This window comes from Xyrauchen texanus, chromosome 42 (assembly GCF_025860055.1).
Source record: "Xyrauchen texanus isolate HMW12.3.18 chromosome 42, RBS_HiC_50CHRs, whole genome shotgun sequence".
Classification (NCBI taxonomy): Eukaryota; Metazoa; Chordata; class Actinopteri; order Cypriniformes; family Catostomidae; genus Xyrauchen; species Xyrauchen texanus.
The window spans coordinates 10,214,950-10,239,165 of NC_068317.1; the positions used below are offsets into that span (position 1 = coordinate 10,214,950).

At 39.0% G+C, this 24,216-nt stretch overlaps 1 protein-coding gene across 3 annotated transcripts in view; it reads left to right on the forward strand.

Annotated features, from left to right (window-relative positions):
• LOC127635303 (partitioning defective 3 homolog) overlaps positions 1-24,216 on the forward strand; it is a 605,753-nt gene that overhangs the window by 346,838 nt on the left and 234,699 nt on the right. For all 3 annotated transcript variants that reach the window (XM_052115228.1, XM_052115230.1, XM_052115229.1), the window contains exons 12-13: positions 855-1,043; positions 1,156-1,326. In XM_052115228.1, coding sequence (XP_051971188.1) covers positions 855-1,043; positions 1,156-1,326 — 360 coding nt within the window. The remainder of the gene's footprint in view (positions 1-854; positions 1,044-1,155; positions 1,327-24,216) is intronic.

Below are 24,216 nucleotides of genomic sequence, written 5' to 3' on the forward strand. Positions count from 1 at the left end.
CTGAGAGCCACCTGGGTTGCCATGGAAACCACTCTGGCACAGGATGATGGCGGTTGTGAGTGTGTGAGGTATCTTATGAAAGGAAGGGGAGATAGGGGCCTCACCTGAACGCTTGGCTGAGTCTCTATAACTCGCCTCCTGCTTCTTTGCTCTCTGCAGCTGTGCTGACACTAAGCACCTGACATTCTTTAGCCACTGTGTGCATGTGTATGCTATTCTTAAAGAACATTACTTTTACAAATAAGGCATGGAAATGATATACAAATTTCTCCAATGAATTTCCCATTTAATGACTTCCTTGCAAAATTGACTTATCCTTGCTTATGGTTACCAGGGTGGAAAATATGTTGTCTCTCACAAAAAAAAAACATTTGGAAAAAAGAGTTGGAGGAGTTTGATTTGGCATTGTGGTTTGATTGGCCCAAACAATACCTCTGAACAACATAGCATAATTCAATACAATTATGAATTGTTTAGTGTTGCATTTATGTTATTAAATTAGGTGTATGGCAATTTACAGTAGTTATTTATTTTTCATGTTCACTTATTCATTTTATCTTGACACTGTAGATCTTTAACAGCCTTTTTGCTAAAGTCTCATATGTGCCTTATTAATGACTAAGTTTAATGGATTAATATTTAAAAGTTAATATTTGGTTCCCTTGGTAATAATCAGTCTGAAATTATCACAATTTACAGCGGATACAATATCAAATTCTCCCTACTGTATCCTTCCATTAATAAATATACCTTCCTTTCCCTATATCATATTTTTGGTGCCTTTTGTTACCTTTATGTACTTGTTTGAAGATTAACTTTTCAATACTGTCTTGATGTTCTTCTTTTTTTTATAGAAAGCAGAACGAGATGACTTAATTTTGACCCCGGATGGAACGAGAAAGTTTTTGACTTTTGAAATTCCTCTCAATGACTCGGGCTCAGCAGGGTTGGGGGTCAGCGTCAAGGGCAACAGATCTAAAGAAAGCCACGCTGACCTGGGTATTTTCGTCAAGTCTATAATCACTGGAGGAGCTGCTTGCAAGGTAACCAGCTGCTCTCTGATTGGCTACAAGACCCATCACTCAGACATTTTTTATATTCATATCTTGGATGGTTCTTGTAAATAAACTATGTTCTTTATGTATGTGATCACAGGATGGGCGGTTGAGGGTAAATGACCAGCTAATAGCAGTAAATGGAGAATCTTTACTGGAAAAGACAAACCAGGAAGCAATGGAGACCCTCCGCAAGTCCATGTCCATAGAAGGCAACAAGAGAGGCATGATTCAGCTCATCGTGGCTCGTCGGGTCCCAGGGAGAGGAGAGGTTAGTTATCTAATGACATAGTGTGAAATGCTTGCATTCCTTCCAATAAAACAGTAGTATAAACTTTATATTGTGTCAAAGAAAGAAAAACAGGGACAAGTAGCATGAAGACTGAATTAAAATACATAGGCCTAAATTACACTGCACTTTATAAGATAGATGTTTCCCTTTGTTTTAAGCAACCTTTCGCAGGTTAAAACAACACAAAGTTTAAAAAAAACATGTTTTCACCTTTGTTTTGATTACTTGGTTCAAATCGGCGTTTGATTCCACCACGCAAGCAGGCTTCTTATCACATTGCAATATTTTGCCTCAAACGACTATACGTTTTGAGAGCCACCGTGAGTAGTTAATAATGGCTAAAAACGTAAAGCATTGTTTGCTTCACTTTTATACTTGTGTATTTTTCCCCCTTTCAGTTTACTGCTTTAACTAAGGACTAGTTCACTTCTCATGGTCACACATAGGAGAGCTGTATGATAGTAGATTTATAGTAAAAAGGACTGAAATATTTATCTATTTCTCACCCATACCTAACTTATCACTTCTGAATATATGGATTAAACCACTGGAGTTGTATGGACAACTTTTATGCTGCCTTTATGTGATTTTAGGACCATTCATTTGCATTGCATGGGCCAAAAGAGCTGAGGCCTGTTACTTAAAGCTAGTTGAAAAAAACGTTTTTTTTTTTCGAAGTAAGTTTCAGTTTAACAAAACCAGATAGAACTAAACTGGTTTGGATTGGGTTGAGCAATCTCAAGATCTCTGCTACAAACATTCTCAAACAAATAGAATTTTACCAGTATATTTTTTTCTGGTGGAAAGACTGAACAAAAGGCTCAGGACTGACACTTAAAGTTTAAGAATAATGTTTTCAGCATTACACACTGTATACAGGTACAGTATGTAAAGAAATGCAGAGAAACTCAATACTTTTTTGATTGTGTTGCTCAGAAGATACAAGGTTCCTGATCTCTCAAATAAACTTTATATTTTTGTTCTTAATATATAGGTCTAAGATATTAAATCATAATGATATATATATATACACACACGCACATCTAAGTTAATAAATATATGTATTTATATTTTTATTTACACTTTAATTTGTAGTATGAGCTTGTGTCAGAGATGTCTCTTTACTCACAGTTGTTTGGTCCAATATCTGTTTGTGATCTGTAACCCGGAATTAAACATCCATTAGAGCAGATTAGCCGTGTAGCATAAGTTGCTATGGCAACGAACACCAGCAAAAACAGACTTCTTGAGACCGAAATAAGTTCTCAAACTAAACTCAAACTTACCTTGTTAGCCACTGAAACCAGCTTCATGCAACAGGCCTCTGAAATGTTCTTCTTAAAAAACTTTGTGTTCAGCAGAAGAAAGAAAGTCATACACTTCTAGGATGGTATGAGGGAGAGTAAATTATGAGATAATTACATTTTTTGGGTGAAGCATTCCTTTAAAGGAGCTGATCATCCAAAATGAAAATGTTGTGTAGGGGAATACAGCTATACCCAGTAAAAAGACCAGTATGAACAAGGATGACCAGGAGTCATAGTTGAGTTTCAATACGAAGGATTACTGAAGAAAAAGTTCTCCATATATCCATTTGCAAAAGACAAAAACAGAAAATGAGTTGAGGATTTAACTTAGATTACAGAAATAACAATAATTATAGCCATATGCAATTTGATTGATAACCACTCAATAGGGGTTTTGATAGGGGAACAGTACAGAAAATTCTTGGAAACTATCCAAACATGGTGAACTGTTCAACTACGTGAATGCAATCATTCAAATATTGTAATTTTAAAACACTAAGTCAAGTTGGTCAGCAACTAGATACACTGGCATACACTTGATCCTTAAAACCCCAAACAATCCCTACAATGGCATCATTAGACAGAACACAACATAGGCTATCTTTCAATGCCATGTTCAATGCATTTTCTTTCTTTTTTTGGAATGCATGGAAACCATACCTGTTCTCTGCAGAGTAGACTCATGAACAGAGATGTTAACCAGTTCCAATGATTCCTTCGTCTTTAGTGGTCACTCTAGGGTTATTGTTTTACCTAATTGTGCATTCTGCAGTGTGCCCTTCGAGTCATCTTGGCTGGGTGGCCACTTCTAGGGGGAGTTTATGCAAAGCAACAATTCTTGATTGTATGTCTTCTGAGATCTCCTTTTTGTGAGTCATGGACCAAGTCAGCAGATGCTTTTTGTGAATCGCAAACTCAAAATATTTGGGTGCTTTATTGTAATTCAAAGTAGCGCTAATTCACTCCTCCAATCTCGTTTAATTAATTGGGTGCCAGGTTTGCCAACTCCTGAATAGCTTTTGTTGGTATCATTAGCCTTGATAATAGGCTCACATACTGTTTTCAACCAACACTGTGAATGTTTGAATGATGCATTCAATATATACAAGAACATTACAATAGTGTGTGTTAATAGTTAAAACAGATTGTGTTTGTTCATTATCGTAACTTAGATGAATATCAATCTAGATTTTAAGACACAGTTATACATAAATGCAGGTAATTCCAAAGGGTTCACATACTTTTTATTGCCACTGCACATGTGGTTATTTATTAATTAACATTAATGACCTAAAACAAAATACAGCTCTTACTTACATTGATCAATTAATTAGTTAATTACAACTCTCATGTATATTTGTTTTCTGGGAAACGGGCTAAACGAGCTAGCACAGTTACTCCATTCCTGACCCTCAGTCACCACTCAGAGGACAAATACACAGATGACCTGCAACATTCCTAATTTTAACATCACCGGAGTAAATGTACATGATTAAGGTGATGATGATAACCTTTTGATTAAAATAGTTGTTATTGAATTCATTCAACTCATCAATAGGCCGAAGATGGGGTAAACCAGCCTCTTCAGTTGTTTCAAGTATGTACTAGTTCTAGTAAAGTACTAGTATGACTTTATTTAGGAACGCAAAAGGAGATGTTTTATTGCAAATCCCATTCCATCTTTTCAATACAATGACAGTTGATTTTGACTCACTTTAAAGCTTTTAAACGGTCCCTAATGTATCATGAATGTTGTATCACAAAAGTATTAAAGCGTCAAATGGACTTGGGTCTGTACCAAAATCTATAGTGTGAGTTCACCCTAAAAAGTGCCGAAGTTTGGTTTTGGAAGTTTTGGTCTTTCTTACATTATATGATACAGAGCTCTGGATTTACTTTTTCTCCCTACATTAAGATGAAAAGGGCCCCAGTATGTGTGACTGACAAACAGAGTTCAGTACTGTGTGCTGACAGGGAAGTTTGACTGCAGAAAAAGTGAATTAAAGTGAGTAGTTCTTATCAGACAGCCACAGGAGGCGGAGAGAGATAGAGTGAGCGAGTGACATGAGGGGTGTGAGGGGTGGATTGCGATCGAAAGCAATTTGACCACTGAAATGCTCATGCTGATTTATACTGATAAGAGATGGTTCTATGAAATATCAAATATCAATTTCAAATGGCATTTCTTCCGTCCCCCTTTCTTTCCCCGAACGCAATCGTTTGGATGTGTGTTTATGTTTAATTTTTTTTTTTTGCCCTCACTGAGTCATAACATCTGAAACACTTATCTTTCTAAAGAATATACGCCAGGCACTTTAAAGCCGCTGCGTTAGGAGGAGGAGATGAAATAGGGAATGATGACTGCTTACGGAAATGAGCTGACAGCAGTCAGCGACCGCACACTCTTGCTTTTAAAGTGTATTGGATTAAACTGTGTTTCCCAGAGGAAAACGGTATTACTCAGAGGTTGCTCTTTCGTAGCTTGAGAAAACTGAAGCGTTCTCAGCATGTTTATTTAAAGTATAAACATTGTCTGAAATGATTCTCCTAAAGATTTATTAGGAGAAATAAAAGTAGAAACAAATGAGATAAGTGCTATAAGCGATTTTAGTGTTCTGAAGCTTTCACGTGACTGAGACATTGAATTACCCATGACTCCTCATTCTAAAACCCACCCTCCAAAGATAGTTTTGAGACCAAAACTGAGCAAAAGAGCAGCACTGTTTGTTCATATTCATATTCAACAGTTGCACAATAGCGCCCTCAACTGACAAACACTATGAATCATAGCCTCAAAGATCCGCTTCAAATACAACACTATGAGAACAAGCAAAATGATTGACAGGTGAAAAGTGTCAGTGTCCAAACACATTTTTGTTTGCTGTTTATAAAGTCAGCAGTCACAGATACTTATTTCATTAATATTTTTAAGGGAGTAAGAATTTTTTTTCTTTGCACACTTTTCCACGACAAAAATAGCTTACAACACCTTTAAGATATTGTTGAGATCTCTTCTGAAACTTGAGGAGACACATGTGTGATTACTCTCTCAGGAGAAAATCTGACAATAAGGAAATTTCTGAAAAGGGTTTCCATTTCACTGTCAATTTATTCTTATTTCTGTCAAGGAGAACCATAAACTGTAGGACTCGTTGGTTTTAAATATACAAAAAATTATAATTTGTTTCTTACATTTAATTGTTTATTCATTATGTTTGTATTAATGTTACACTATGATAATGATAATAATAATAATAATAATAATAATAATAATAATAATTATTATTATTATTATTATCAATAGTATTATTGTTGTTGTTAATATTATGTTGTTTTGTTTAAATTACATATTATTTTTGTATTTGTATTGATATATTTACATATTTTTGTATTCTGCTTTGAATTTGTTAGAATGATTTAAACTCATAATTGTGCGTTTGTGAGTCGTTTTGACTGATTCATTAAAACAACCAGCCCATTAGAGTCATTTGTTCGTGAATCAAACTATACTGGCCATGCTGTATGTTTGTTTTTGCATGCAGCCAGCGAATACAATACAAAAGAAAGATGTGTTGTTTGTATATCTTTTTTGTATTATTTTGTGGTGTCCAGTCTTATCACATTCAATTCAGACTGCAAACTCACAGCTGGGGTAAAATTTTATTTATTTTGCCATGCCACTTTAGATAAAGGCGCTGGAAACACTGACGAGCATGAAACACAAAATAACAACCACACGCACAAACACACCAGAAGCACACTGCCGAGCTCAAATCAGTCTTTATTAGCAGTTGTGTGGAGTTGATTGGTGCCTCTTGCTGCTAGTCCTTTCAGAATCACAGACCTCACGCTGAGCTCCTGTCACCTCACACACACACACACACACACACACACACACACGCCATCCATACTCTCCACTCTTCCTAACCAAGGTCATCCATCGCCTTCAGTATCGCCCAGACTGAAGGTCTCACTATCTGTCTATCAAATGTGGATGGGGATGGTTGGTTACATCCCCTTGATCAAACTTCAAACAGGAGCTGGACCCCTGTTGTGTAACGAGTGTTAGAAATTTACTTTATTTTTTAGGAGACAACATTTGCACCCTGGAATTGATTTTCAGTGGCATTTTTTCTTCTTTTTTTATCATTATGAAGGCTTTTCATATAAAGGTACACAGTGTGTTGTTAATTTATGTGGTCAATCAATTTAAATAAATTCTCAATTTGAACAATTATGCAATTTTTTATTTATTTTTTTATACCTGAAGTTTGGGTATTTTTATAGTCACCAAATAGAATTGCAAAAATAATCATGTTTTCTAACAGATTCCAGAGAAAAAAAAAATCCCCATCTTTCATTGGTTGTACAAGTCCCGTACCAAACTTTCACCTTGGTGCTGTGTTGAGCTGAATTTGCCAGTTCGCACACAAAAGCCTCTGCTTGAAAAGATTTGAAATGGTCGGTCTCTATGTTAAATGATATGTCCATGCTTTTACTTTCATGATAGATGTTGATCACTGTTTCAAGTTTGTTCAAATGTTGGGAGTGTTTTCTTGGTGTTTAGTGTTTCCATAAAAAAGTCTGTTAGCTGCTCATTTTACAACATTCGCCTCTGAGACCATAAGCACAGATAATTGACAGCTGCAGGTCAATACAATGTCTTCATAGGGACAAAACCATGTTTAATCTATAAAGAGATAGGCATAGAATAGAACTTTGTGAAACATTTATCAAAGTTTAGATAACAGATAAAAAAAAGTATTTCATTCCAGGACATTTTTGGCCCACATTTTTAATATCTGGCATTTTTACCACTTTCTGTGGTCTGATTAATTTCTGACCCTGGTACTGACAAACTTTGCTTTGATGCAGCATTCAAAGAGAGCGAGAGAGAGAGAGAGAGAGAGAGAGAGAGAGAGAGAGACCGACAGAATGTCCAATGTGATGCTGAAAAAAGGAAAGAGAGAGAAAGAAGAGAATGATGGGTTGGGAGAGATTGCGGGGGCAATGGAGAGAATCAGGGTTTTTCTGTAGTGGGACAGCAGCCATGCTCTCTCTGATGGGTGGCAGTTTGCTGTTGTCATACAGCAAGTGCAGGAGCACAGAGGCCAACATTAAAATGAATAAGATCCATCATTGTCCCCTGGCCCAGCTTCACACTCTGTGTGTGAGTTTGTGTGTGTGTGTGTGCGTGCATGGGGGCAGGTTTAAGTGGTTTACGAGGACTTTTTATAGGTTACAAACTGGTAATTACAAGGGTATTATGCTATAAATGTGGTTTCTTGTGTCCTCATAATTCAAATCGCTTTAAAATAACATACTAAACTCTGTTTTATTGGAAATGTAAAATATGCAGAAATTGTTTTGGGAGGGTTAGGTTTAGGGTTAGGGGATAGAATCTATAGTTTGTACAGTATAAAATCATTATGTCTATGGAGAGTCCTCATAAGGATAGCCGCACCAACATGTGTGCGTTGGTGCGTGTGTGTGTGTGTGTGTGTGTGTGTGTGTGTAGGTGTACTTAGCAGGGCCATTTATGAGCATATGGGGGACCTAAGCGAAATCTTTCTTGGAGTCCTGTGTCTGTCACATCTAGCTACATCTCTCTCCTTGCAGTTATAGACTTCCTTCCCTCTTGGGCCACAAGGGGGCCCCCTAGAACAGTCTATTTGAGCCATAACAGCTGACTGAGTCTTACTAGCAGCTTTTAATATATTTAAAAAAATAAATAAATGAATAAAATAAAAATAAATTCAACATTTCTTTGTGGGGCCCGATTGTGGCCCAAATTTTTGTCCAGATGTTTGCTAAATATGACATAGCCTCCCTTTGGGGATATTTGGGGACATTCTCATGTATTATATATTTATTCATTTATTTGTTTGTGTATTTATTTTTAATTCCATAAATGCCTAAAAAGGGGGTTAAGGGTTTGAGTTAGGGCTAGTTTGTAGTAATTATGATTAGCTTTATACTATTGTATACTACTGAATACCACTTTATACTATTCATTTAGTTTAAAGCAAAATTAAACTATTGAAAAAAAGTTTTTCTTTATGATTGAACATTTTAAATGAAGGCTGTTGCTTTTTTGGCTTATGGACAGAACTTAGCAAGACTTGACCTGAAAATGTGACCTGATTTTTTGACAATTACAGTAGATTTAGAGGTTTGAATAGTAAATGAAGGGTTTTAATATTCATCCACAGTCTTTTTAAAAGACGTCCACCGTCCTGTCTGAAATAGTGTTTTCAGAATTAGAACTGAAGCTGAAAAATCTTAATATCTCTCATTTTCTCTGGCTGCCTTCGTAAATTGAAGCAATGCTGTACTTTAGAAGGAATCGTCTCGACCCAGATAATGATGTAAAGTGCGATTGGTCATTGCATTTTCTTCTTCAGTTCAATCATTGAAGCAGAGCTTCAGAGAAGCAATGCTTCCAATCTATGGCTTTCGGTTTCTATTAATATGTCATATGTTCTCAGGCAATTAAAATTCTTGTTTCATTTCAGTTAATTTCTTAACATACTTTTAAAAGCATACCCGTCATTATGTTTCTTGAAGTTGAGCTTTCCCATTACTTCTTGCTACTGTAAAACTTTGGGGCAAACCCAATATTAATTTTTAAGTAGTTCAAGTAAAAAGAGTTTAAAAAAAAATTGTTTTGAATTATTATATTACTTAATGCTTTTAGTACTATTTAATGTAAGTTTCGGTATGAAGTTATCAAAGTTCAACAGAGTGTTCAAAGACAGCCTCTGAGGATTGTGCATAATTGAAAGCGTATGTTGAAGAATACGCTCCTCATAAAGCTTTGCATCTGAGCCTATCGGCACTGGATTATTGAAATGAGAAATTAATACATTTCCCTGCATTGAGTGTGTCCAATTAGTTCGCCATGCCTCTTGTGTACTGTTTAACTGAGCTGTGTTGCTCTGTGACATAGTGGTGCCATTACGTTTGAGTGTTTATGATATGAGAGGAATTAATGTCATTTTGGTTTAATATGGGGATTTCTTTTTTTTTTTAGCTTGACAATGATATTTTAAAGGAATAGTTCACCCAAAAAATTTAAATTCTCTCATCATTTACTCTCCCTCATGCCATCCCAGATGTGTATGGCTTACCTTTATCTGCAGAACACAAAGGAAGATTTTTAGAAAAATACCTCAGCTCTTTATATCCTTTCAATGCAAGTGAATGGTGTCCAGAATTTAGAAGGTCTAATAAGGACATACAGTCAGCATAAAAGGGTTCCATATGACTCCATATGTTAAATCCATGTCTTTAAAAGTGAGTTAATAGGTGTGGGTGGGAAACCGATCAATATTTAAGTTTTAATATTTTCTTTCTTTCTTTATTTTTTACTGTAAATATCCACTTTCACCAGCACTCCTTACTCTCTTCTCTCCTAGGAGTTATTTTGGTTTTGGTTATTCACATTCTTTGTGCATATTCTCTCCTATTCAGCAGGGAGGGAACCCTAAGTGTAAATTTACATAAAACACACCCATCATCATGCATATTCATGAGGTGTGGGTGCAGAAGTGCCAGAGACCCTCTGGTCCACTTTTCATTCAAACTTTGTTTGATTTCATCTAGTTGAAACCAAAAATATTCAATGTTATTCTAAATGACTAAGCGGGTTACCAGCAATCACTGAAGAAACCAAGTAATAGTTCCACACTTCTGAGCTGGAATTCTTTTAACGTATGGAATTTGCATCAAGAACAGAGGCAGGCCCTCCAACAATATTTGGGCCAGTTTCTATGTAAGAAACTGTAAATCCCAGGCCGATTTCTCTTCCCAATCTGCCCCCGATCAAGACAAGTTCAAAGTTTTACCAAAGCACAATATATTCTCCCTAAGTCTCTAAGTCGGGGGTCTCCCTAAGTCTCTAAGTCCTTGTGGTGGTGTAGTGACTCGTCTCAATATGGTTGGCGGAGGACGAATTTCAGTTGCCTCCGCGTCTGAGACCGTCAATCCGTGCATCTTATCACTTGGCTTGTTGAGTGTTTTACCACGGCGATGCTATTCTCCGTAGCATCCACACACAACTCACCACGCACCCCACTGAGAGCGAAAACTGTACATTATAGCGACCACAAGGAGGTTACCCCATGTGACTCTACCCTCCCTAGCAACCGGGCCAATTTGGTTGCTTACGATACCTGGCTGGAGTAACTCAGCATGCCCTGGATTCGATCTCGCGACTCCAGGTGTGCTAGTCAGCATCAATACTACCCAGGCCCCACCAAAGCACAATAATTAAAAAAAAGAAACCTTATAATGTTTCTTGTTTACTTATGGATGTTTAAATTAGATTTGATTCACTCATATGCACAATATGATATGTGGATATGCACAATGACATGATAGACGTTTATGCAATCTACTCTAAAGGCCAGACAAATAAGCTACAAAATATAGCACAAAGTATATTGGTGACAACACACAAGAGAAAGCTCTGATAGGGGGTGTGACGGATATGAAAGTATGTTCCGTTTTGAGTCGTGTCAATTTGAAATCATGCAAGAATACTCTGAATTAGATCCCGAGAGCACAACTGGAACCACCACTCTACAATTATTCTCATTGTTCAACAGACGCTTAGAAAGCGTTCCCTGTCTTAGGTCAATAATGTCAGAATAATAGTAGAGAGAATTATTTATTTCAGCTTTTGTTACTGTCATCACATTCCCAGTGGGTCAGAAGTTTACATAAACTTTGTTAGTTTTTGGTAGCATTGCCATTAAATTGTTTAACTTTGGCCAAACTTTTTAGGTAGCCTTCCACAAGCGTCTAACAATAAGTTGCTGTAAATTCGGCCCATTCCTCCAGACAGAACTGGTGTAACTGAGTCAGGTTTGTGGACCACATTGCTCGCACATGCTTTTTCAGTTCTGCCCACAAATTCTATATCAGATTAAGTTCAGGGCTTTGTGATGGACACTCAAATACCTTGACTTTGTTGTCCTTAAGCCATTTTGCCACAACTGTGGTGGAATGCTTGGGGTCATTGTCCATTTGGAAGACCCATTTGTGACCAAGCTTTAACTTCCTGGCAGATATCTTGAGATTTTGCTTCAACATATCCACATAATTTTCCTTCCTCGTGATGCCATCTATTTTGTGAAGTGCACTAGTCCCTCCTGAAGCAAAGTACCCCCACAGCATGATGCTGCCACCCCCTTGCTTCACGGTTAGGATGATGTTCTTCCATTTTCAAGCCTCGCTCTTTTTCCTCCAAACATAACAATGGTCATTATGGCCAAACAGTTCCATTTTTGTTTCATTAGACCAGAGGATATTTCTCCAGAAAGTAGCTTTGTCCCCATGTTCACTTTCAAACTTTAGTCTGGCTTTTTATGGTGGTTTTGGAGCAGTGGTTTCTTACTTGCGGAGCAGCATTTCAGATTATGTCGATATAGGACTCGTTTTACTGTGGATATAGATACATATCAACATGTATCCTCCAGCATCTTCACAAGGTCCTTTGCTATTGTTCTGTGATTGTTTTGCACTTTTCTCATCAAACTACGTTCATCTCTAGGGGACAGAATGTGTCTCCTTCCTGAGCAGGATGATGGCTGCGTGGTCACATGGTGTTTATACCTGCATACTATTTTACAAATGAACATGGTACCTTCAGGCGATTGGAAATTGCTTCCAAAGATGAACTAGACTTGTGGAGGTCCAAAAAATTTTCTGAAGTGTTAGCTGATTTCTTTTGATTTTCCCATGATGTCAAGCAAAGAGGTACTGAGTTTGAAGGTAGGCCTTAAATAAATCCACAGCCCAGTTCAGTACACCTCTTTAACACTGTTAATGATGGGCAAGGAGGAGGCGAGAACCGGCTTGTCAACATAAATCATAATTTAATGCAAACTTAAACCAAAAGCACAAACACATAAACATTACCACACACATGACAGACATGCCCGTAATTCTCTCTCTCTCGAACCATCGTCACCGGCCGCCTTTATACCTCGCGCACCTCATCAGGCCGATTGGGGACCGGGTGCGCGATATTCCGACCCGGCCCCGCCCCCCTCCGCTCCACACTCCTCCCTGGGTTATCTCAGGCCGGGGTGCCACCGGCATGACGTATACCCCCCTATCCCTGAGGCGGGGTGTATTTTGCGTCCCGCGTGGTCATCCACGCCTTCCTTGCCCTGGGAGGGACAGAAGGGGAAGACAACAACAACAAAAAAAAATAGGCGAGGGAAATTACCAACACGGTGCGAAAGAGAGAGAGAGGAGAGAGAGAAAAAGCTCACTCACCGGTTCTCTGATGTACCGTTGCGTGGTCCTCGAACACTCCACCACACTCAGGCGGACGACAGCCGCTCCAACCCCGGGCAAACCGGAGTCAAACCATTGACCTCCAGCGGGCAGAACGCCCCTCCGCTTTTCTGGCAGCAAATGGGGACACTCCTCCACCCCTGGCATCGGCCCTACCGCTCCGGGAGGTCGGAGAGTTTCTTCCCTCCTCCCCTCACAGACGACAGTCTCCCTCGACCCCTCCGCATCTCTGGGGACAGCAGGTCACTCCTCCACCCCCGGCAGCGGCTCCCTCGCTCCAGGCGGTCGGGGTATCCAGTCCCCACTTGCCCCGTATCCGGGCGGTCGGGCTACTCCGTCACCTGGCAGATGGCAGCGGCGCTCCCCTGGGTGGACGGCAGTATTGAGGACTCTACAACGGGCATCCCTCCTCCTTCCCGTGCTTTCGGCACCAATGTAATACTGTTAAGGATGGACAAGGAGGAGGCGAGAACCGGCTTGTCAACATAAATCATAATTTAATGCAAACTTAAACCAAAAGCACAAACACATAAACATAACCACACACACGACAGACATGCCCGTAATTCTCTCTCTCTCTCGAACCATCGTCACCGGCCGCCTTTATCCCTCGTGCGCCTCATCAGGCCGATTGGGGACCGGGCACGCGATATTCCGACCCGGCCCTGCCCCCCTCCGCTCCACAACCTCCTATCAGAAGCTAATTGTCTAAAGGTTTGAAATAATTTTCTGGAATTTTCCAAGCTGCTTTAAGGTACAGTTAACTTATTGTATGTAAACTTGTAACCCACTGGAATTGTGACAAAGTGAATTAAACAAAGTGAAACAATCTGTCTGTAAACAATTGTTGGAAAAATTACTTTTGTCATGCACAAAGCAGGTGTCCTTAACGACTTGCCAAAACTATAGTTTGCTTATATTAAATCTGTGGAGTGGTTAAGACTGCAACTCTACGTCAAGAGTCTATTATTAAGTGCAACAGTCTGGTTCCGGATGTCAGAATCCCATTAAATCTTTCCATTGAGATTTTCAATGATAACTTATAAACATTTCAAGATAGTCCTACCTTTAGCTCCGAGGTTGTTCAGGCATGGCATATGATTTTATTGTATCCATCCATCTGTGTTATTTTAACTTCATTGTTTAAAAATTGTGTTTGATAACGGGATTCGTAGTATACAACTACGTTGCCCATAGTACAGCAGAGAATGCTTTATGAATCAGAGAACCGTAGCTCTTCACCCTTAAACAACTTATCTATTTCTAAATATCTGAATATTTGCAAGAAACATATAATATTTTGTTTCTATACTTATAATTCTATACGTATTCCTTTCATTTTGTATTCAGTTACATCATTTGCAATGCTTCATGGGATTGTCGTTTGTGCCCGCCTGAAAGAGGTCCATAACCTTTGTCTTTTTGTTGGATTTTCAAATACTTTTTGCTTCAAATCAAAGTTTGTGATGTTGTGACTCACATCGGAGCTTGTTGGTTGGTTCATTGCTTAGAATTATTTTATGGAGGACTTTTAGAAAAGTCTATCAAAATAATGAATGGAAAATTGCTTCCGGAACCCAGACACTGAATAAGTGGGCGGGGCACTGTTGCACTCTCTCTATAGCAAAAGTGTCAAATTCCTCAATTTGGTCACAGTGACTGGGCGTTACTTTTGCAGTGTCTTGCATTTTTTCTGCACCCTTTACCTTATGACACACCATACCCTTTGATTTCAGTTGATCTGAATTCAGATATAAACTCTATTTTCTACAGTAGGTGATCTAATTCATTAGCCTCCCTTACAGTAGTATAGAATGCAAAGAACATCCCTTATTTTTTTATTTAATAAGTACATCCTCTGAAATAAAAAAAGAATGTGGTCTGTGCCTACATGAAGTTTATGAGAGCTGACATTAGGAAGGAAGTTGCAATGCTGGCTACAGAAAACTGTCCTGCTGAAATGAGGTCTGATCGATTGTGTCTTGAGAGAGCTATCAATCAACATGTCTGGTAAATTATGGTTTTATTAGTGTTGAGGCAGACATCTCTGCAGGATGAAGTGGGTCATGATGGGACACCTCCAAATATGCCAAGCAATAATTGAAGGATCTGTAATTAACTAGTTTACTTGTTTTGTTGGACCTCTTTACATGAGGGCATGGTGACTTGTGTTGTGTTTCATCCAAAGATAGACGTGGGATGTTCATTGATACCTCTGACCATAAATGTACGACAAGAACACGTGAAGTTTAGTTCAGTGATTGATGTGAAATGCGACAGACAGCTTTTGAAAGTTCTCCAAAAAATCTGTCACTGGCAAAACTTTTACTATAATGAATTACAATATAAAAATTGGCAGTCAATTAAGAATATTCTTTATACAGAATACTGTATTTATGGCATCTACCAGCAGGGGCTAGCTGGGCCATGCTAACTAGCCAATTCTTCACCCTCAAATGGACCTGATGTCATCTTATCGTGACAGTGATTCATGAGAATGCATCATGGGAAATGTAGTTTGTAACATTAAGAAAATGTGAATGGGAAAGGTGAATGTGTGTATGAGGGGGTCTTGCAGAAGTGTGACTCAAGGTGTACAGGGAGTAGAAGTCCAGCTTGGAGTGGATAAACTCTCTCTCAAATCCACTTACAGCTCAGTAGGGAAACTCAGTTGGTAAATTGATTGAATCAAAGGGCACAGAACTAAGATAGAGTGGCAATCTGCAGATTGGATGTCTTGGTGGCCTCTTTAGACAAGGTGAACCGAGACAATTGTCTACAGAAAGAAATCACCTTGGTAGCTTTTGGTTTGCCTTCATTATCAAGAGATTCAAAACAGCATATACAAGTATTCCATTTGAAAATGTATTAAAAGGAAATAGCATGGCAAATGTGGTTTTCTATGCCCTTAAAATGTAATTTTAAAATGGCTTGGCAGCCCCTAAGCGCACCTGAGTAAAAAAAACTAAAAATAAAAAAACAACAACAATACAGAACAATGTGAAATCATGTGTAACATTGTAATAGTCACATGAAGTCTTTTTTCATGAATTACAAACCCAAACCCAAAGTTATACTTGAAAAACTGTGTAGAGTACCAAAAATCTAGTGCACATGATGTGCCTCATTGTCATGATTACCTGCGGGTGCACTAATAAAAGAATAATGGCAGAAGTAAATTGATATTGACCATAATTAATATTATATTGTGAATGTTGACTGTAAAATCTATTTTGTACACATATTGTGTACTGTTAATGAAGAAAAGCAATACAATTTGAAGAAAATTATTCTCAATGCTACTAGTGCCGATATGTATTGCAAGTCATCAGCACATTATGATTATACTGTCCATGTGCAAAAAGGCGTAACCATTGATGATGAGTTAAATTTCGCAGACCACATCGCAAAAACTGCAAGATCATGTAGATTTACACTCTACAATATCAGGAATATAAGACCCTTCCTCTTTGTACATGCCACACAACTGCTCGTTCAGTCCCTTGTCATAACTAGACTGGACTACTGTAACGCTCTCATTGCAGGCCTTCCTGCATGTGCTATTAGACCTCTCCAAATGATCCAGAATGCAGCAGCACGTCTGGTCTTTAATGAACCTAAGAGAGCACGTTACACCACTCTATGTCTCTCTCCACTGGCTGCCGGTTCATGCACATATTAAATTCAAGGCCCTGATGCTGGCATACAAAACAGTCACTGGGTCTGCTCCAGCATACCTAAAAACATTTATGCAGAGCTACGTTCCCAACAGAAGCCTGCGGTCGGCTAAGGAATGTCGCCTTGTCGTACGAAAACAAAGAGGCACCAAAACACTTTCCTGGACTTTCAGTTTCATCATACCACGTTGGTGGAATGTCCTTCCCAACTCAATCCGTGAAGCTAACTCACTCTCTATCTTCAAAAAACGGCTAAAAACACATCTTTTCCAAAAGCACTTAACCAGACACTAAGTTGCACTTAAATCTGTTTTGTATACTATTCTGATGATAGTGAATCTTTGTAGTATGGCACTTTTCATACCACTGTCTCCTTAAGATGATCCGCTGATGTTTTCCTCTTTTGTAAGTCGCTTTGGATAAAAGCATCTGCCAAATTAATACATGTAAATGTTAATCTAAAAATAAGATTGCAGAAAAACTATCAATCACACATTATATGCTAATTACATTTACATTTATGCATTTGGCAGACGCTTTTATCCAAAGCGACTTACAGTGCAGTTATTACAGGGACAACCCCCCCAGAACAACCTGGAGTTAAGTGCCATGCTCAAGGGTACAATGGTGGTGGCCGTGGGGTTCGAACCAAGCCACTACGCCACCACCACTCCGAATTACAACTTCAAGCTTGTAAGTAGGAACTGGCCAGGATGATGTGTAGGTAGTAATAGACCTACTCTAACATTCACAAACCCTTTCCCAATCCACATTTATGGAAACGAAGCTACAAACATGATGTTTTCCAAAATCGCCCTTGAATTGACATCGAAACCATGAGCTCATTAACATATTGTCATAACTCATGTACATATCAACGTACATTCCCATCCTGTATTCAGAAACTTGACATTGGGAACAACCCTGGCACACAGAGATTAGCCAATCCCAACAGAGGTAATTTACATATAATAGTTTTAAAGGTACAGTAACATTAGACATATTGCATCAAGACATGTAGCTGCTGCAAAATCAGACATACATTCCTCGTGAAGCAGATCAAAACATGTGGTGCAGGGCAGTAGGAGGGTTTCAGATTGAAAACTCTCAGAGCACAGTGGTGTGAAAAAAGCTTACCTGTAAACATCTTCAACAGTTTAAATGTTAGACAGAAAGAGAGAGAGCACACAAGTTAACTGACTAACAGAGTACAGATTACTGTACATGTCAAAGAATCTATCAGCTTTGCCATGCAAGGTGATTGATTTAACAGCTTGTGCCATGCTTGAAAGTTCATGACTGAACTTAGAATCATAAGTTGACTTCAAATGCATACAAAGTTGACTCTTTGTACTTATGCAATGTCCTTACCCTGGTGAATGAATTGATTCACCATTATGGAGACACATAATAAACTGTCACCAGCTCTAAAGCACCACATGTAAGAAGCAAATCTGAGCAGTATGACCCACAGCTGCACAGCCTTGGGCAAGCTGTATCCTAATCCACTTGAATAAGAGACAGAAAATACGTGCAAGGGGACAACAAATCTAGAATGGGAGGGAGAGAGGGGCTCATCTCCTTTCCGCACTGCCTAGCAAGTGGATGCTGAGGGAGAGAGAGAATGCGAATGGAGAGATGCGATAGAGTGAGTTAATGAGGCTGTCCAGGCCTCCAGAGAGAGCTGGACACAGCAGTGGCTGCATGTGACAGCTTAAGACCTGCAAATAGGGCTGTAAAGCAGTTCAATGGGAAGGAGGAGGCGAGAACCGGTTTGACGATGTAAATAATATTTTAAAATAAAACTTAAACCAAAAGACACAAACACATATATGACAGACATGTCCGTTAATGATCTCTCTCTCCCGCACAATAATCCGCAGTCGGCCTTTATCTTTCTCGGAGACTTGATTAGCCTGATAAGGGACCGGGTGTGTATGATCACGACCTGCCACAAGGGTGTTCTCAGATGAACAGTTCTTGTCTACACTCATTGGAAAAAAAATTGGGAATCATCAGAATAACAGTGATAAGATATGCTGCGCTTCTGAAAAATAGAGCTCAGAGGAAGAATATACAGGGTAAATAACTAGGGTCCTAATATCGACTCTTGAGGGACACCACACTGTAAATGAGCTGACGTAGAAGAAAGAAAATCAAAATTTTCAGAGAAAATACTTTTTTTAGAGAGGAGGAAAGCCACTGGAGGGTCATACCCTGGATGCCAACCATAGATTCTACATGATTGAGAAGAATGTTATGGTCGATAGTGTCGAACGCGGCACTGAGATCTAATAAAACTAAGATGGCAGGTGAACCTGAATCAGTGGAGAGTAAAATATCATTAATGACCTTCAACAATGCAGATTCAGTGCTGTGCAAGTGTCTGAAACCAGACTGAAACGTATCTAAAATGTTAAATATATTTAGTTTGGAGTAGAGCTGCAAATAAACAACAAAATCTTGGAAATAAAAGGCAGTTTGGAGATTGGTCTGTAATTGTTGTGTATTGCCGGATCCAAAAATGGATGTAGAATTGCATGTTTAAAACTACTTGGAACAACTCCACTTGCTAACGAGCTGTTAATTATATCTGTCACACTGGAAATGATAGCCATGAAAACTTCTTTAAGAAGGCATGGAGAAAGAATATCCATCTTGTAACTGGAACACTTCATCTAAATGTGCTGATGTAACTGGCTCAAAGTGAGTCAGGGAGCTGGATGGGGAAGGAATTACTGGTTGATCAAATTGTGCAAGTACAATCGCACCTTTAATCTGCTCAATTTTGTGAGTAAATAAGTTTTAAAATGTTTCACAGGTTTCTTGGGTGACATCCTGAAAATAATTTTTAGTTGGGTTTAAAACAGAATCAATTGTTACGAACAATAGTTTTGGTCAATTTGCATTATCATTGATTAATGTAGAGAAAAATGTAGCTTTCGCTTCCCTTACAGCTCTCTGATAGTTAGTTAAACAGTCCTGTAAAATGTCATAAGAGACCTGAAGCTTGTCTCTTTCACTTCCGCTCAGCTTTTCTGCACTCTGGTCTGAGAGCACAGGTGATGTCATTTAGCCAAGGCTGGGAAACAACCTTAAAGGGGTCATGACATGAGAAACCAAATTTGCCTTGATCTTTTGGTATATAAGAGGTCTTTGTATCATTAAAACGTCCTGCAAGTTTAATATTTTAAGACGTCCTCCCCATTCTAAACGAATCATTTATTTAATCAAGCTCAAAATACAGCTCGTTCTGGATTCATGGTTAGAAGTGACGTGATGGTTAGAAGTGACGTACCAGCGTTTGCATATGACCGCCTCCAGCACAAGATAACTACGCTTTAAGCGCAAGACAACTACGCTCATTTCAGTATCGCCGTCGCCTCACAAGTGTTCAGTCGATGGACAGCGAGCTCTGACAGAGACTACTTGTGCACAGGAAAATTACGATGCCACACAGATGTGCTGTTCCTAGCTGTGGTCAAACAAAACCTCTGAATAAGCTGCCGAAAGATCCAGACGCCAGGGAAAAATGGATGCAGTTTATTTTTTGCGGACGTCCCAGTCACGGCAGTGTTAACTTAAGCGTTTGTTCTGTACATTTTAAGGATGACTGTTTTGAGAACAAATCTCAATATGATGCTGGCTTTGCCAGAAAACTGTTGCTCAAAGATAAGTCCGTGCCGACTATTCTGGGAACAACGACGACGCTAAACTGTAAGTAATCTATTTTAAACTTTAAACTACTTTTTAAAGCGCAATTTCATTCATTATGAATAATCACAGTGTTTTTACTTAGTTTACTTGCATATTGTTCTGGCTGGAGGCGTCAATAATTGATACATAGGCACTGACGTTAGCCAATCATAACAGTGGGCGTTAACACTGAAGTCTTAAATGGAAAACGCCCCCAAAACAGACTGTTTGAATCAGAGGAGGAGAAACAGGGTGGGAAAAGGTCATAAATCACTAGATTTTAAAAGTTTTTCTTAAAAAAAAAATATATTAATACTATAATTGCACCTAAGGGAACATAATAATACAATAAAAAAACCATGTCATGACCCCTTTAAATCTCATTGGTTTGAGCGGAGCGACATTATCAAGTGTAAAAGTACAAGATTTATTAAAAGCTTTATCCAATGATTCAGTGTCAAGTCCAGCTAAGACATCATCTGTGAAATGCATTAGATTAAATTCTGAAAAATTATTGGCAGTAGACGAGTGAATGGACCGGAATTGATGTAAGGGCTGAGGAAAGTAGACAGAGGACAAGTAGGTTCAGACTCAAACATTATTGAATAATGGTCAGATATGCCAATATATAAGACCTCTATTTTGGAGACACAAAGATCATAAGATAACACAAGATCTAATGTCTGACCCATATTATGAGTAGGACCAATGATGTGTCATACAATATATAAAGACTATATAAAGAGAGATAAATGAATTTACCATAAGTTTTGATGGACAGCAGACATGAATATTAAAATCTCCAAGAATCAGGAGTCATCACCATGAGACACCAGTCCACAAGTGCACAGAAAGCAGGACACAAGATGTCAATCTTTAATAATTAGACCTCAAAACTGGAGTACATGTCCATAGGTAGTGTCCTGCATTTAAAAGTGTTTATACGAAGAGTGGCAACACCACCTTCTAGCCCTGAAGGCCATGGGGAATATAAAAAAGTCACAGCCTGGCAGTGTTAGATCCCCCAGGGCCATTTGTTCACCAGGATTCAGCCAGGTCTCAGTGATGAATAAAAAGTCCAATGATCGTGATATAAAAAGGTCATTAGGAATCAAAGACTTGTTCGAGTGACTTCAGCCAGGTCTCCTAAGCAATCAAATTGGCCCAGTTGCTAGAGTCACATGGAGTAATCTCCTTGTGGTCGTAATTACTGGTTCTCGCTCTCATTGGGTGCATGTTGGATCGTGGAGAGTAGCATGAGCCTCCACATGCGGAGTCTCCGCGGTGTCATAGACAGCAAGCCATGTGATAACGTGCGGATTGACGGTCTCAGAAGCGGAGGCAATGGAGACTTGTCCTCCGCCACCCAGATTGAGGTGAGTAACGTGCCAGCACGAGGACCTACTAAGTAGTGAAAATTGGGCATTCGAAATTGGGAGGAAAAAGGGAATTGGATTATCCATTAATGAAGGCCATCATAATAGAGGCAGCATCTGTGTTTTGTGAAATAAAAGATGTGTGTTTCTGCAAGATGAGATTATCAAAATTGACACCCTGCTTCACATCACTTACACCAGTCGGAGGGAGGGCGTGAAGACCAGATGGCCGGTATGTGGTGGTTTTTAGGGAAATCAGCCAGTAATCTGCAGGGATGTCGGTGTGACCCTTGATGGGGGTCATACCAGGGGTGACACGCAATTCCAAGTTCAGCGCAATAGTTATAAACTCCATCAGACTGGCTGGCCGAGTAATTCAAACGCAGTAAATCCAGAGTTGAGTAGAATATAACCATATCGGAAGAAAGATGGTTGCATGAACTTGCAAACAAGCAGTGAGCTCTGTGCTGAAACTGTCGAGGGCCAACAGAAAAACTCCATAAGATTGTCCATAAAAGAGAAGCATAAAACTCGATTTCCTGAGGTCACTCATAGAAAAGGCACCTAAAACAAAGGCATCTAAAAACATTGAAAAGAACCCAGAGAGCAGCAGCAAACAAAAACGTCAGCTTTCACTCTCCTGGAAGTTTGTAGTTTAGTGCGAAAAGTGAAATTCAATCCCAGAACAACAGCAAAGGACCCTGTGAAGATGCTGGAGGAAACAGATAGATAAGTATCTATATCCACAGTAAAACGAGTCATATATCGATGTAACCTGAAAGGCTACCCAGCATTGAAGCCACTGCTCCAAAACCACCATAAAAAGCCAGTCTACAGTTTGCAGGTGCACATGGGGACAAAGATTTTACTTTTTGGAGAAATTTCCTTTGGTCTGATGAAACAAAAATTGAACTTTTTGGCTATAATTACCATTATTATATTTCGAGGATAAAGGGTGAGGTTTGCAAGCCGAAGAACAACATCCCAACCGTGAAGCATGGGGTGGCAGCATCATGTTGTGGGGGTGCTTTTCTGCAGGAGTTACTGGTGTACTTCACAAAATAGATGGCATCATGAGGAAAGAAAATGATGTGGATATTTTGAAGCAACATCTCTCAAGGCATAAAGCTTGGTTGCAATTGGGTCTTCCAAATGGACAATGACCCCAAGCATACCTCCTAAGTTGTGGCAAAATGGCTTAAGGACAGCAAAGTCCTTGGAGTGGCCATTACAAAGCCCTGACCTCAATCTGATAGAAAATGTGTTTGCATAACTGAAAAAGCATGTGTGAGCAAGGAGGCGTACAAACCTGACTAAGTTACACCAGTTCTGTCTGAAGGAATGGGCCAAAATACCATCAACATTAATTAATTAATTGCTATCATAAAATGGACACATAAAATCGATCTAATTATCACTTAATCCAACAAGGTTTTAACTCTCTTGCAAAAGGCCCTTGCATTAAAAAGGACCATGCTCACTGGCAAAGATGACAACCTCACAAAAAGACATGGACTTGCAGGCAGTTTTTTAATCCACATGGCTAATCCTGTTTAAGAAAGCACTAGATTAGAGGAGATTATGATTGGAGTAGGCAGAATAAATGGGTTTGTAATAATGCTTTTCACCTCCATTCCTTACCAAGCACCTTGCTGTTAAAGTTCTGTCTCACATATGCAAATCGGTTCAACCAATCACTGTCACCCTCTATATTCTTTATGAAACCGGTTCCTTTATAAAACCCATTCCTTATTTAATCACTTCCTGATTCTGTCATGACGATCAAACTTCGAAGAAAAAAATTCCATAAAACAAATCCTTTTTGTAATTAAATGCTTTTTACGTAGTGTCAGACTGTGTGGTTTATTGTCATGCTGTGCATGGCACTTTTGGATACAGTTGTAATTGTGTTGACCCTTCTATACGGCATGTCCCGTGCTGTCAGAAACAGTGAGATAAGTCAGCAGCTCCAGATTTCATTAAACTTCTCATCTGTATTAAACAGGCTAGTAGCTCTGCTCTTGAAAACTGCAACTTTAGTCACCATAGCACCATATACATTCTGAGCAGGCTGAGTCAAATGTATTTTGTGTGATGGGAATCATACAGTTCTGCACCATATATCTCTCTGCTATGATGCTATCACTTTTTTATGTCACCCACAATAAAACTGGTAACAATAATGCTATAGACTTACATTAAAGGAGGGACCAGAGCAAAATGCTAAAACCACTTAGAACACCTTTGCAATCACAAATAAACTAAAAAACAAAAGGCCAATTTAGGATGCACCATTTAACACTTTCTTCTTAACGTCTGTTAAAAGTGGACATACTAAAGGTCACTCTCTGTGCCCATTAGCTGAAACTGATAAAGACCTGTCATAGTCAATCTTAACCAAGTTTTCTTTGAGAGTAACAGCTCTAGAAAATTTTCAGTTTGTTTTTGGATCGGCAAAGCAATACATTGACCGCCAAGCAAATGTCGCCACCCAATTTACCCTGG